At 49.4% G+C, this 13,449-nt stretch overlaps 4 protein-coding genes across 4 annotated transcripts; 3 read left to right on the top strand and 1 right to left on the bottom strand.

Annotated features, from left to right (window-relative positions):
* The first annotated feature begins 479 nt into the window (after window positions 1-479).
* Window positions 480-2,693, top strand: BDQ94DRAFT_97280 (C2 domain protein). Its single transcript, XM_026776952.1, has 2 exons — window positions 480-1,459; window positions 1,525-2,693. Exons 1-2 carry the CDS (start codon window positions 660-662, stop codon window positions 2,540-2,542), a joined length of 1,818 nt encoding a protein of 605 aa, XP_026621446.1. The 5' UTR covers window positions 480-659; the 3' UTR covers window positions 2,543-2,693.
* Window positions 2,694-2,706: 13 nt separating this feature from the next.
* On the top strand, window positions 2,707-3,295 carry BDQ94DRAFT_151954 (uncharacterized protein). The gene has a single exon (XM_026767852.1). It carries the CDS (start codon window positions 2,904-2,906, stop codon window positions 3,108-3,110), a length of 207 nt encoding a protein of 68 aa, XP_026621445.1. The 5' UTR covers window positions 2,707-2,903; the 3' UTR covers window positions 3,111-3,295.
* Window positions 3,296-4,059: 764 nt separating this feature from the next.
* On the top strand, window positions 4,060-8,298 carry BDQ94DRAFT_183485 (putative ARF GTPase activator (Csx2)). Its single transcript, XM_026774432.1, has 5 exons — window positions 4,060-4,370; window positions 4,492-4,625; window positions 4,722-6,396; window positions 6,497-6,587; window positions 6,646-8,298. Exons 1-5 carry the CDS (start codon window positions 4,307-4,309, stop codon window positions 8,039-8,041), a joined length of 3,360 nt encoding a protein of 1,119 aa, XP_026621444.1. The 5' UTR covers window positions 4,060-4,306; the 3' UTR covers window positions 8,042-8,298.
* A 3,401-nt stretch (window positions 8,299-11,699) lies between these two features.
* On the bottom strand, window positions 11,700-12,499 carry BDQ94DRAFT_97209 (uncharacterized protein). Its single transcript, XM_026776951.1, has 2 exons — window positions 11,996-12,499; window positions 11,700-11,878 (listed from the first exon to the last, which is right to left on the bottom strand). Exons 1-2 carry the CDS (start codon window positions 12,367-12,369, stop codon window positions 11,869-11,871), a joined length of 384 nt encoding a protein of 127 aa, XP_026621443.1. The 5' UTR covers window positions 12,370-12,499; the 3' UTR covers window positions 11,700-11,868.
* Window positions 12,500-13,449: the final 950 nt, after the last annotated feature.

Here is a 13,449-nt window from a genome sequence, read left to right as displayed (position 1 = left end):
TGCCTTGAACTCTCCGTGGTCGTCGTTCTATTCTAAGTACACCGTACCACATGCTGGTTGGTACTTTTCGTGTCTCCTCTTACGTACCTCCCTTGCACAAACATCCCTGTAGGGCGCTGAAATGATGTCAGACAAACCACTTGAAGGGCCTCTGAGATAGATGGAGGGGCCTCCAACCTGCTTTTTAGTCTTTTCGAATGCGCTCTTCTCCTTCCTATTCTCTGCCCTATCCGTCGGGGTCCGCGTGTTCCGCCATCGTCATAGCCGCCCTCCGGCCAAAGCTACGGAACCGCCTTAGCCTTGCAAGGCTTGCGTAGACTCATAACTTCCAATCTCCATCCCGTGGGGTTAGACTAGGGGGCATGCCAAGCACCATTGGATCTCTTGGATCTCTCTCCCTCTTCCCCATTTCCAGTCCGGGATGTGTGGATCGCAATTTTTATCACTCGGGGCTCTCCATTATCACTGACATCAATAGGGGGGGTTATTTCGATTTAAACCTGCCGATCGTCTGATATCCGTCCTATTTACTTTGGCCACTACGCGACAGACAGCCTGTCCGCTGATCGCAAAACCTCGCACAGGCAACAACCAAAGTAACTACTGAGGAGCGACAACGACCACCCACCATCATTGCCACCACTCTTGGCCCCCAAATCATGGAAGACCCCCAACCGCGAACACGGCGACGGCATCCAGTCGATAAATATGGCCCAAAGTTCTATGACAAGTCCGAGCACATGCAGGGTCGGGCTGCCGCTATGAAGGCTGCTCTGAGTGGTGACGACCCGTCTCGGTCAGAGCCTGCTGGGGGGTTCGATAGCACTCCGTACCCCTATGCACCACCCGGCTATACACTGAAATTCACCTTCCATCGTGGAGTCAACCTTCCTTGCGCAGACTTTGGTACATTTTCTTCCGACCCTTATGTTCTCGCCCAATTGATTGTCGACCTACCCCAACGCCACAAGCAGGACCCCGTTATGTCCTTCCGAACACCAACTGTGCGCAAAAATCGAGATCCGGAATGGAACAGCGAATGGATCGTTGCCAATGTCCCGGCCTCGGGTTTCCATCTGAAATGTCATGTGTACGATGAAGACGCTGCGGACCATGACGACAAACTCGGTAACGCTTATGTCGACGTGGATTCGGTCAATGGACAGTGGCCCGGCATAAAGGAGCAGAGCCTTCGCCTGAAGAAGCGCATGGGCAGCAAGCGGGTCTACTTGTTCGGTAACATCGCTGCGCTGGCGTCGCGACGTCTAGATGTGCAGTCGCATATAGTAATCAGCGTTCAGTGCTTAGGGAAGACACCAGGAGATGAAGGGGCTCATATGTATACCATTGGACCAAACTACTGGTTCAAGCATTTTTCTCCGCTCATTGGGAGGATAGCCGGCACTAAAGATAAGGTCCAAAGTCAGCGTGATGAGAAGAAGACCATTACTCGCTATAAGTTCGTTCCTCGCCCTGCCCTAAAATTTTTGAAGAAAATGATACGCTTACAGTCTCTCTGTTCAGTTTTCAGGCAATCCAAATACAGCTCCAGGGCCCTGTGCCTACCGCGCTCTATCATCGTTATGTCGAATTCAAGCCGTTTGTAGCCGGGATGTTCACGTCACACAGTCTTCGTGGAAGGATACTCAATCGAGCGCTGCATCATCAACACGAACGTATCTACAACTTTGACAAGACCACCCTCAGTGGACAGTTTTCTTCCCCTTGTACCGAGCTCACGCAGAAGTTTCTTGAATTTGTGCACTACGCTCAGGGCGGGAGGATCTTTACATATGTCATCACCCTAGACGGGCAATTGCGCTTCACGGAAACAGGGAAGGAATTCGGAATTGATTTGCTGAGTAAACACACGATGCATAGTGATGTATCGATTTATATTGCATACTCTGGTGAGTTCTTCTTGCGTCGCCTGAAGCATCGCCATCCCCGACACCCGGAAACAATTCAGCATTCGGAAACACACTACTCCGGTGATGAGTCGCTGGTAGAACCAGAGATATCAACTGATCCGGCCGACTATGAACTTTTCATCGACAATGATAGCGGAACTTATCGTCCCAATGGCGAATACCTACCCCTGTTGAAACAGCTCATCTCCACCAATCTACCAGGTCTTCACGTGACTACACTTGATTGCAAGAACGATGCAGAGCGGATGGAGGTTCTGAAGAATGAGCAGAGGGAGTTCAAGAAGAACGAGGGCAATCATATGATCTTCCTCCAGCGCAGCAATAGCTCTTCGCTTTCTATATCCAGTTCAGATGAAGACGAGTTGAATGAGCGCAGTGAGTCGCAGCCTCATAAAAGGGACGGCTTTGCGCAAAAGGTACACGATATGCGAGACATGAAGGGTCAAATGATGAAATGGGCCCAGGCAGACAACCATGGCAATCCAGATGAGACTGAGAGTCGATCTGGGCGTCAGAGGACTGCGGCAGCGAACAGCTCAGGAGCATCAAACCCCGCCGTGGAGAATGGCTTGGATGAAAGCACAGCCACTTTCGCTGACGGCCGAATTTAGCTTCCATTCATGCTCAACTTGGGCTTTTGTGGAGTTTATTAATTCTTCCATATCCTACCTACATCAACAACTTACCTATAACCTTAGGGAGTCCACCCTACCTCACGTGGTGAAAGACCTCGTCCTAATATGCTTCCATGGATGACCTTACGTTTTTCCTTTTTTTTTTTTTTTTTTTTCTTTTTTTTTCAATTTTAATTTTTTTTTTTTTTTTCTTTTTCTATTCTTATTTTTTTACCTTTACTCCATCCCGAGTATCATTACTGACGATAACTTGTAATACGCCGGTGCAGCTGGTTTTTGTGTCGATAGGCCCCAGAACTTCAGATTACGGGGGTTATTATTCAATTGGTATGGAATAATGCTGAGTGAGGGGGTCTCCGTGCCTCTTTCCTTTTTTGTAATACTCATCACTGCCTACATTAGCCGTCAAACCTGGGACTGGTTGTTAATAGATGCGTGGCCCAAAGTAGGGCTACATATCACGAAGATGAGAGCTGGACAGATGAGCCCGTGTGTAGGTTATAGCTTGTGTGATGGTGGGTATCGTGGACCAGGTTACTTATAATGTATGTAGTTGGTAGAAAAGGTAATAGATCACGAGTCAGATCAACACACCCCCACAGTTGGGGGAAAGGAACACGAGCCAATCTCGGCCCCTGTGCATGGTCCTCTCTACTAGTTATCTATCTGCTGCTAGTATTCTGCACAGCATACATTTTAGTTGTGAGGTGTCAGATGGTAACCCCGCGGACGTATGTAGATAGTTATAGTTGTATTTACATAGTAAAACTTATCTATTCACTAAAAAGAGGGGAGGAGAAGAACAGAAAAGAGGGAAAAAGAAATTAAGAAAATCTCATCCATTTAAACACGGGGCGGTGTCGCAGTTATGTGGTATAATGCAGTAAGTTACGAGATCTCTTTTTTGTTTTTTTCTCGCATAGTAGAATAGAAAAGATGTTCGGATCGGATCAATGATGTTACATACATACATACATACATACACACATACATACGTACATACCTCAGGCTTTCCAGCCCCGATTTTCAGCCCCCCTCGCTCTAACTATCCTATCTACTAGTAGTTAGTTCTCCTCTCCCTCTCCGTCTTCTCTTCTACAGCCCGCCTGTTTCATCCGTCTTACATACACCCCAAAAGGTGAACTAAAGCTAACTAAGTCAACAAGCCAAAACTACTTCCCTCCTCCCGCTACTAATAATAATGATGACCATCTTTCTTACTGCGACGCCGTAATAAAGCGATCGTACACGTCGTCGCTTTCACTCCTTCATTCTTCCTTGCTCTTCCATCAATCGACATAATTTCATCCAAATCCAATTCAATTCAATCCAATCCTAATAGTAATTTATTCTCTCGCTGAGGGTCATCCGGGCTAATTACCGCCAACGAGACCTCCCCCGTTCCTGCCCCCGCTTGTCGCCCTTATTGATTTCCGCCCGCGACCACCTGATACTTCCTCCTCCTGACTCCCGCATATTCTCCCTCTGAATCTCCTCCCCGACCCTCTTCGCGCTCCAATCTGCGGCCAACCGCTTGACTACGGCCTCCCTGGCGATCGCATTTGTGCCTGGATGACGACCAGTAGTCTACTGAGTGGTCCGTTTTTCATCAGGCCGGCCTCTGATCCGACTGCGGGCACGCTGACTGTCGATGGTGACCTTCAACTGCCCCGGTCACGTCTCTGACCTCTCTCCCGCGTGGTAATTCGATCTCCATAGCAAAGCCCCAGCAACTTCACCATGGGCAATGTTGGAAGCCGTCTAGATGACTCTGGGAACTTGTACTTCAAGGATCAGACAAGGTGTAAGTTTCTGTCTACGCGGCGCTAATGCCAAATGCTCGTGCCCTTGATATTGTCCTGTTCTTGTCTTTGCCCTTGACTTCTTCTCTTTCTCTCATTGCTAACCAGATATCCGCCTACTAGTCACAATCGCTTCCGTGACCATAACGAATTCCAAACGGCGCGTGCTATTAAGCCTTGTTCCGAACGCGTTCCCCGCTACGAGATATACTGCCAAGCGTGAGACCGGCGACGACAGCCCAATAGAATATATTCAGGTAATTAGCTGGATCCCCGCCTAAGACCGTCGCCATTGCTTTGCGCCTGTCATGTCCTGTCAGTAACTAACCACTGCTCTCGTCGATTATTATCAGGATCCCGATGTTTCGCCGTCTGCCCCTGTCCCCACCTTCCTCCTGCGATTAAACAACGAAGACGAGTTGAATTTCAAATTCACATTCATCTTGAGACAGACACAGACGGGAAACGCTGCGAATTCAACCGTTAACGGCGTCTCAACATCATTGCCCGAAGTCGCCGACACGGTGCTTACAGGCCTTACGTTTGCGCATGCGCCCAACTCACGAGAACTGGACAACTTGATTACCAGAGAATTCCATGCCAACCCTAACTTGCAGAATAATTCAAATGTACAGCTAGTCGGAGACTACTCTACCGCGGGTAGTCCTTCGGTTCAGTTTGACTGGTCCTGGAAATGGAAGCCCCCCAAAGTGGTAGAAGATAAGGGAGGTGGTTGGAGAAACAGCTGCAGCTTTCTAGATTATGATCAAAGAGCGAATCGGTTGAACACTCTTGCTCACTTCTCGTTTTGGGTGCATAATACAATACGCTCGCTTCCAAGCCCGCAAGTTTCCTCGCCAAATTTGGAAGTTAACGTCCCTTTCCGCAATCGCATTCCCTCGTCACAGTCCGTTCTCTCCCATTCCAGCGACGCGGACGCCGCTTCCAATCCCCAGAATGTCCCTGTTACACCCCCGGAAGCTGGTGATACATCGGCCACATTGCCCCACGTCTCAGCACCGCCTCCGCCTGTCAAAGTCGACCTTCCTCATTCGCGTCCTGGCGAGGACATGAGCGTGGTTGAGGATGGTCCGTTATTCCGGGCTACGATGAAAGCCTTGGAACAGAAGACAGGGAACATGCGTGCTAAGATAAAGAAGGTCCTCAAGAAAGCTGAAGCCGCTCAGCAGGCACAGACTGCCTGTAACGAAGCCGTGGAAGCCTTCCTCTCCGCATTAAAAGAGGCCTCAACCTCTAACGCGAACGCCATACAGCCTGCGCTTGATCATTACTTTGAGAGAACTGCAGTGCAAATATTGAATTACGAACGCTTGAATACCATTCAGCTTCAGAGACTTGTCATAGAACCGTTGGTTAAGCTATACAACAATGACATCAAACAGGCGGAGGCGAAGAAGAAGGAATTCGAGGAAGAGAGCAGAGATTACTACGCCTATGTTAGCCGCTATCTCGGTCAACGCCAGGATTCGTTGAAGGAAAAAAAGCGAGTGGAAAGTGATTCCAAGTATCAGGCAAAGCGACGCAACTTCGAGTTGAAGCGTTTCGACTACTCGTCCTTCATGCAGGATCTCCATGGTGGCCGTAAGGAGCAGGAGGTTCTCTCCCACCTTACTAAGTATGCAGACACTCAGGCGAAGAGTTTCCTGGCAGCCGCCAAGCAGGTTGATGATATGGTTCCTCAGCTTGATGCTCTTATCCATGAGGTGAATCAAGCCGATAAGGAATTCCAGTTTCAACGCACAGAAAGGGAAGAAAAGCGAAGGAATCTGGAGAAAAGCAGCAACATGTATATCGAGCCTGACTCTCTAGCCAATGCGGGTGCATCATCGGTACATTCAGGAAATGGTGGCGGCAACCCAAAGTCTGAGATCGAGCTCGGACGTGCAGATAGCACAGGATCTCAACTGCGAGGTGTTATCAGCAACAGTTCTTCGATTTTGCCGCAAACCAACTCTGGCAACCATCCAGGCGGTTCCTCGATGCTCGCTTCTACGAGTAATTCAACCGGTATGCATCCTTTGGTGTCTGTCTGAGGCGTGCACCCTTTTTTTTTTTTTTTTTTTTTTGAGTCGTGTTTTACTATGATCACTGACCGGTACCGTCACAGGCCAGCAGAGGAAGGAAGGCTTACTCTGGGCACTGTCTCGCCCAGGGTCTCATATTGACCCTAAGGGAATAAACAAGCAGGCTTGGCATAAGTAAGCTTGTCCCCTATTCCAGCAAACTCGGGCTTTCAAACTGATTTTTGGCTCTTAGGTTCTGGATCGTATTAGATCAGGGGAAGCTCTCGGAGTATAGCAATTGGAAACAGAAACTGGACTTGCACATGGATCCTATCGACCTGCGAATGGCTTCCGTGCGAGAAGCCCGAAATGCGGAGCGCCGATTCTGTTTCGAGGTCATCACACCGCAGTACAAGCGCATCTATCAAGCAACATCAGAGGAAGATATGGCCAATTGGATTCGAGCAATCAACAATGCTCTGCAGAGCGCCGTTGAGGGCCGCGGCATGTCTCCACCCCCAGTCTCGTCCGGCAATGACAACACATCCATTGGCCGCGATATTGGCTCAGTACTCACTGGAAAGAGTACTTCGTACTCTGTCCAACATTCCCATTCAACAGGGTCTAACAACAGTGTCACCCGTCGTACAACTGTGGGTGCGAGACCAAGCTACGTACGCGGTGACGGTCTCGGTTTCGAGGAAAATCCTTCGAAATTGCTTCAAACCATCCGAGACGCAGACCAGGGCAACAATTGGTGTGCAGACTGCGGGTCTACATCCAAGGTTGAATGGGTCTCAATCAACCTGGGGATTGTGCTCTGCATCGAGTGCAGTGGTATCCACCGGTCACTTGGAACTCACATTTCCAAGATTCGTTCGCTTACACTGGATGTCAACTCCTTCTCCAATGATATCGTTGAAATTCTGTTGCAGATTGGTAACCGTGTCAGCAATATGATTTGGGAGGCAACCCTCGATCAGGCTCAAAAGCCGGTGGCGGCTTCTACTCGTGAGCAGCGGCTCAAGTTCATCACCGCCAAGTACAGTGAACGGGCGTTTGTTCAGCCACTTCCATCTCCCTTGTCGCGTTTCACTACCTCAGACGAGACTCTTCTGGCTGCGATTAAAAGGAATGACATTCAGGGCGTGCTATATGGAATTGCCCTTCGTGCCAATGTGAACATCACCGATCGCTCTCGCAGCACTCATGCCATTTTTCTTGCTTTAGCCGCAGCGGATCCAGCATCGCCTGGTGCGGCCTCAAACCTCTCGGTCAAACCCAGCGGGGCGCCTACAGTGAAGGCCATCCCATTCCCTATCGCAGAGCTACTGGTCCAGAACGGGGCCGAGATTCCCTCGCAACCTCCTCCCATCCCTCTTTCATCGGCCGCTCAGTTATATCTGAGCCAAAGAACCGCCAGAGTATCTGCTTACGGCTCGCCTCCGGCTGCGCCGTCACCTGGGAAAGCTACCCCCGATTCTCTCGGTTCAGTATCTGCAATTCGAGGCGCAGGGAATGACCATGTCATTCCGACAACCCAAGCGCCGAGCTCTTTAGACAGTAAGGAGCGCGAGAAACTACAGAAAAGGGGCAGTGCTGGGGCCAGGTTTGCTGGAAAGGTTGCTTCCTTGGGAATTGACCGCTAGCAAGTCCTCGCCGTGAGTGCTATTCTTACTTTATATCATGAGCCCTTTCTCCCAGGCATGTTGGTGGGGCTATTCCTTAATAGTAATTATAACGAAGCTCAAGTAGATACGATGTGATGTTGAAACTCTTGTTTGAGACGTTTTCAGTCTGCATAGCTGCCGGCGGACAGTATGCTCTTGTCGGTATGCAATATACTTCACTTAGTCTTTCTGTCACTTTCTGTGGATATGTTCTCCCTGACGCATGGGGTGTACCCCTGGTCTTACTTCCTTTCTCTCCCACCACTATCCACTGTGCTTCCCTTCCATCTTCTTCTTTCTCTCGGACCCTTTTTCATTCCACCCAACCTTCATTTTGCAGGCTGGCTATCGCCTTTGGTCAGCTGATGTCCCTTTTCATCTTCGAAGTGCTGCGTAAACTCGAGCAAGATCCGGCTGGCCCGGCATCGTACGCTCATGTTCGAGCTCTTCACCCACCTAGAACCAGAATCTGTTCTGCTATGCTGATAACAATGAGCATCCATGTTGTATATGAGCCTCTAGACATTAATGCCGAGTATACACCGGAGTAGCCAAGATCTAATCTCCGTCAGGCTTGTAGAAGAAAGTTCGCAGCGTGCCCGTCATTGACCATGGCTCGTAAGGAACGTGAGAGTAACCCTCCCAATGAGAAACTAGATGGAGAGCGGTCCTCTCGCCTCTCAATATCCCACGCACGGGGTGGACTTCGCCATGCGGCCACCATATTTAGAGGGTGAGGCCAATTGGCGCTCGTCCTTTGGATGGGTGGAAGGCCGGACGGCCGAATCCAACGCCATCGAGAATGAAGTGGCACAAAAACACGGCAAATCGGTGGAACATGGTGAGCAGAACATTATGCGACGTAAAACGAAGACTAAGACATCGGCTGAGAAAGAACCTATCGCATCATGACTACACACAGTAGCAGTGGAGCCCTTACCCATGAGAGAAAACTGCGCACTCGAATCTGTAAAATGGGAATTCTGGTTGAACAGGGGGTGGTAATCAGCTGGCACAGCCTCTGCAATGTGCTTTGCCACCGTAGTTGACCTGTGTTCTTCGGTGTGACTGGTATCCGACAGGATGAGGATGATCCTCCTGTCTGGCGGTCCTGGCGGATGAAGGGACACATGCCGCCGCCGAGCCGAGTTGATAAGCGCGCATGATGTCGGCGACAGGCATCACTATCTGAACCCCCTCGTGCGAATCACAGAGCCATCGACGGCCCCATTGGCCGATCGCAGTAGCTCTACACAAGCCACCGCAGCGCCGAATACCTTAAAGGGGATGAGCTGGCGAGATGGCGTTTCCCGTTTGTGGAGACCAGCCTGGGACTTCGTGCTATGGGGTGGTGCACGCAGATACTAGCGAAATTGGAGACGGCATCCATGCTGGTGGCAGAAGTCAGCGATGGATCTGGGTGTGCTGTGTACCACAATCAGACTTTCCATCCTAAGGCTCGGATCGGATGCGGTCATGCATATTCAGGGCCATGTATATGGATTTAGTCGGGCGATGATGAAATTGATGAGCGGATCGTTCGTCCCGTGGTAAGATTGTGTACTCTTTTTCCCGGTACCAATTGGTGGGTTATTCATAGTCAGACAGAGGTACCGGCGCCGTGGCTGTATGGATCCCACATCCAATTTCTCATTTTCCGAATGCTCGAATCAACAGAGGCCGTAGAGGAGGGGGTACGAGAAGGCTGGAGGATGCGAGGTGTTCGCGGCCCCATTCAAGAGCATTCGATGACGTCATATTCATTAGCTTTCGGCGTGGCGTTCAAGAGGGCAGCCGCGGTGGAAAGAAACGGACGATCGCGGTCAATCTTTTCCTTCGATGAGATTCCAAAACCCCCTCACCTGGTCGGGAATGATCTCGAGATCTGAATTGGGGCAAAGACGAAATGAATTGGGGTGGAGGGGGAGCTTGTTTGGATGGTCCGTGGTTTGCAAGCCGAGCAGGGGGGTGGGCAGCAGGAGAGCTCCTTTGTGGTGTGTGCTTTTGGATAATGCATTCAAGTCAGTCAGTCTACGCGCACACACACGCAGCACACACACGCAGCACACACACGCAGCACACAAACACACACACACATGCATTACCCACTTGGCTAGTCCCATGTCAATCCCCGCCATGATGGAGTGGTTTCCACCTGTCTGTCTCCTCTTGGGTGGCAAATTCCATTCCACTTTTTACCCCCCCTTTCTGAGAGGGAGATTGATCGATCATGCCATACGGTGTACATTATGTGCAGGAATCACACTCACTGTTGAGACCGTTGTATACCCATCGCATCATCATCCACCACCCATACTTCCATAGCAAGGTACCAGGCACAGTCGACAGAATGGGGCCTCATCGAGATTGAATGGGTCCGTGCTAATGCAACAGGAGTTAGTGCATAGCTCGAAATTGGCCTGGGATGGGCCGAAATGGTTCCATCGATCTGGTGGTTTATGGCAGTGATAGTCGTGACAGTTCACAACTTCGAATAGCGGGAACAGAATGATAGCCGAGACGGATGAAGAATCCGCATACTCTAAGTGGGTGCAGTCCCTGTGTTGCGTATCTCAAACCCTTTCTCTAGCAGACTGATCAAATACCAAAAATGGGGAGAGGGCATTAGGACCTTCAAATCCTGGGTGGGTGCATTACCTGGCTGGAGCATGCATGATGGCTCTGCAAAGCTGGCCGAAGAAGCATGCTTAGTGATTACACAGCTTAAAGTGAACGAGCCAATGGCTTGGTGAAGGGTGACACTGTGTGAAACCTATAGTAAAATTCCTAGTGACTAATATTCCCTTTTGTTTGCCCTGTTTTTTCGCCCTTTTTTTCTCCCTGAAGGCTCGAGGCAAATAGTAGCAAAGTAGCTAGGTATTTAGGGGCGGCTGCTGATTTGCCGTTGTTGAAATCTTTGAGGCTGTTGGGGAGGTTCTGGAACGCTCGATTCTCGGGAATATCTCCCACATCAGAAGGGCGTCGACATTATTGATGCCATGGATTACTGGGCATTCGCTGGCGAAGAGAATGTGTGGTTTCCACTGGAACTGGGGATTCTCTCCACTAGAAAAAGAGTATTCTATACTAGCGATACTACGCCTATCTAGTAATTGAGGTGGTTATCATGTGCAAATCGTTACGAGACGAGATACCCTGTGGTACGTATCAAATAGGAACAGTACCCAGTCTGGGGGCTTCTAGTACTAGTATCTGAACCGGTAATCACGCGAATAGTACCTGACGCATCAAGCGTGAACATTGTGTACTTATCGGTGTGCATACCGATATTGTATCTCGATGCCGAGGGATAGGTACAGAATAGAGGTCTTCGGTTCCAACATCAGCTCTTGATAGAGTACTAAGCATTTGGGCACCATTAAGGCATTCTAACAATGCCAGGGGAGCAGTAGTCTGTCACCCATCGGACAGTAGCTTTGTGTTGACTGGCATCCCAAAGGACCTATAGAAAACAACCTAATGGAAGAGTTGCCCTTGGCACACGCTCCGGTATTGATATTGGTGGATGGTAAGTTAGCCTAAGATAGCCTATACAGAAGATCGTCCCTTCCCTTGAGTCTCCTTGCCTCTCAGGAACGGTTCTCGGTCGGAGCTGGAATTGAAGGACACGCCATGTACGAAAACGCATGAAAGTGTCTAGCAGGGCCAAAGGGGGTTCAAAGAAGCTTTGCTGTCTTCTTCCCTCCAACTCTACCACGTAGAGTAAAACGGCTTCAACGACTTCAGTGAATTCAGGTCACAGGTCGCAAAAGGCAGCGCGATCTCCACTTCAACAATGCTGCCGCTTAGCGTGACCTTAGGAGCACTGTCGTCAGCAGCCTCCTGCACCTATCATTGGTCCTGCGCCAGACTTCTGCACCCTAGCAAACTCGTCCATTTTCCCATCCTGGGCTTGATCATTGGGACCTTTACCTACTAGTTGTGGTCGTTTGACTCATACAACCGTTTCGAATCAAACCCCGAAAAACTAAAAAAGGTAAAGAGAGGAGGGGAGGGGAAAGAAAAGAAAGAAAAGAGAAAAAAAAAAAAGCCGACATAGTGGCCCCGGCAGAAGAGGCGCCTGGGCTAGAAGGAAAAAAAAAAGAGAAAATGAAAAAAAGAAAAAGAAAAAAGAGAAAGAGCTCGGGAAAGTATTCGATAGTGGGGGGTTTTGCCATGGTGCTGACCGCGACATATGCTAAGGACCCAGCCACGCCGCTGGTGGCGGCTCGGATTGGACCAAGGAGTTTCCGGAAAAGGACGAGATGAAGTTGAAGTGGTGTTACATTGATTGGCTGGTATCCCATCCGGTCCCTCAAATCAGATGTGGAGCCTTCCGAAGCACTGCTAGTACGAAATACTCCGGTACATGCGGCGCCACAGATTCCGGATACCGAATAGGCAGTAGACTGTGTTTCGAAGGATGGGGCTGGATTCAGGTACGGGTAAAAGGAAGGCTACAGAAGAAAGGGGGGAAGTAAAAGAATGAATCGAATTGAAAAAAAATAAGAAGAGTAAAAGAAGAGAAAATAAGACACAAGAAGGGGTGGGGAGTGGGAAAGATTGGATTAAGGGAGATCAGAAGCTCCAGGCGACGGGAAAATGAACCGACGAGGAGCAGCCGGTGGAAAGCGAAACAGGCTAATATATATAAAGTATAACCAGTTCAGCGGGAAAACCAAGGTTAAGGTCCTTGGTACTAGTACCATAGATTGAGGGGATCTCGAATCTTGGTACCTACTAGAAGTGCAATTTCCCATGACGACAAAAGTAGAGTAGCTGACCTAGGATACCTGAAGAACAATATGAGTACTTGGTACGTTGCGTAGAGGGCAACAGTGCCGGAGTTTTCATTACTTGGGTTGTCACTTGCATTGGATACATGATCTTTACGCAGTACTAGTGATCTTTGTTCTGATCTGTGTGGGAGAATGGGACTGCCATACTTTATTGTATACCTAATTCAGAGAACCAAAGCTGCTTCCACTTTGTGGCCACAATGCAGGCAGAAGAATTCTGCATGTTGATCGCATCCTCATAGATGCTTTCATAACCTACAGGGCCTGCAACCACAAGCGAAAAAAAAAAAAATAAAAAAAGGAAATGAAAAAGAAATGAAAGAAGAAGGAGGGGGGTGGCAGGGATGGGCTGCATACGTGCCACAGCTCCCGCGGAAAGCCGAGCAGCAGGAGTGGTTGTTTTGACGCTCTACACAGTACTAGGTAGTAGGAGGTAATGCTCACTGGGCGGGATGGAGATCGGGCCCTAGTGGGAATGTAGTACCCTTGCCTGGTCAGGTGGCAGACTATTTTGTACTAAGGTTAGCTTTCGCTATCATCATCCAATATGATTACTATCTCATTGAATTCGTTATTATATACTATTAT

Source organism: Aspergillus welwitschiae (assembly GCF_003344945.1).
Source record: "Aspergillus welwitschiae strain CBS 139.54b unplaced genomic scaffold BDQ94scaffold_45, whole genome shotgun sequence".
Classification (NCBI taxonomy): Eukaryota; Fungi; Ascomycota; class Eurotiomycetes; order Eurotiales; family Aspergillaceae; genus Aspergillus; species Aspergillus welwitschiae.
This window is presented reverse-complemented; position numbering and strand designations above follow the sequence as displayed.

Bases quoted from the DNA above. Each gene is read 5' to 3' on its own strand.
- BDQ94DRAFT_97280 (XM_026776952.1), top strand. From the start codon at position 660: ATGGAAGACCCCCAACCGCGAACACGGCGACGGCATCCAGTCGATAAA. The intron at 1,460-1,524 runs GTTCGTTCCTCG...CTCTCTGTTCAG, and splicing joins AAGACCATTACTCGCTATAA to TTTTCAGGCAATCCAAATAC.
- BDQ94DRAFT_151954 (XM_026767852.1), top strand. From the start codon at position 2,904: ATGCTGAGTGAGGGGGTCTCCGTGCCTCTTTCCTTTTTTGTAATACTC.
- BDQ94DRAFT_183485 (XM_026774432.1), top strand. From the start codon at position 4,307: ATGGGCAATGTTGGAAGCCGTCTAGATGACTCTGGGAACTTGTACTTC. The intron at 6,397-6,496 runs GTATGCATCCTT...GTACCGTCACAG, and splicing joins TTCTACGAGTAATTCAACCG to GCCAGCAGAGGAAGGAAGGC. The intron at 6,588-6,645 runs GTAAGCTTGTCC...TTTGGCTCTTAG, and splicing joins AACAAGCAGGCTTGGCATAA to GTTCTGGATCGTATTAGATC.
- BDQ94DRAFT_97209 (XM_026776951.1), bottom strand. From the start codon at position 12,369: ATGGGATACCAGCCAATCAATGTAACACCACTTCAACTTCATCTCGTC.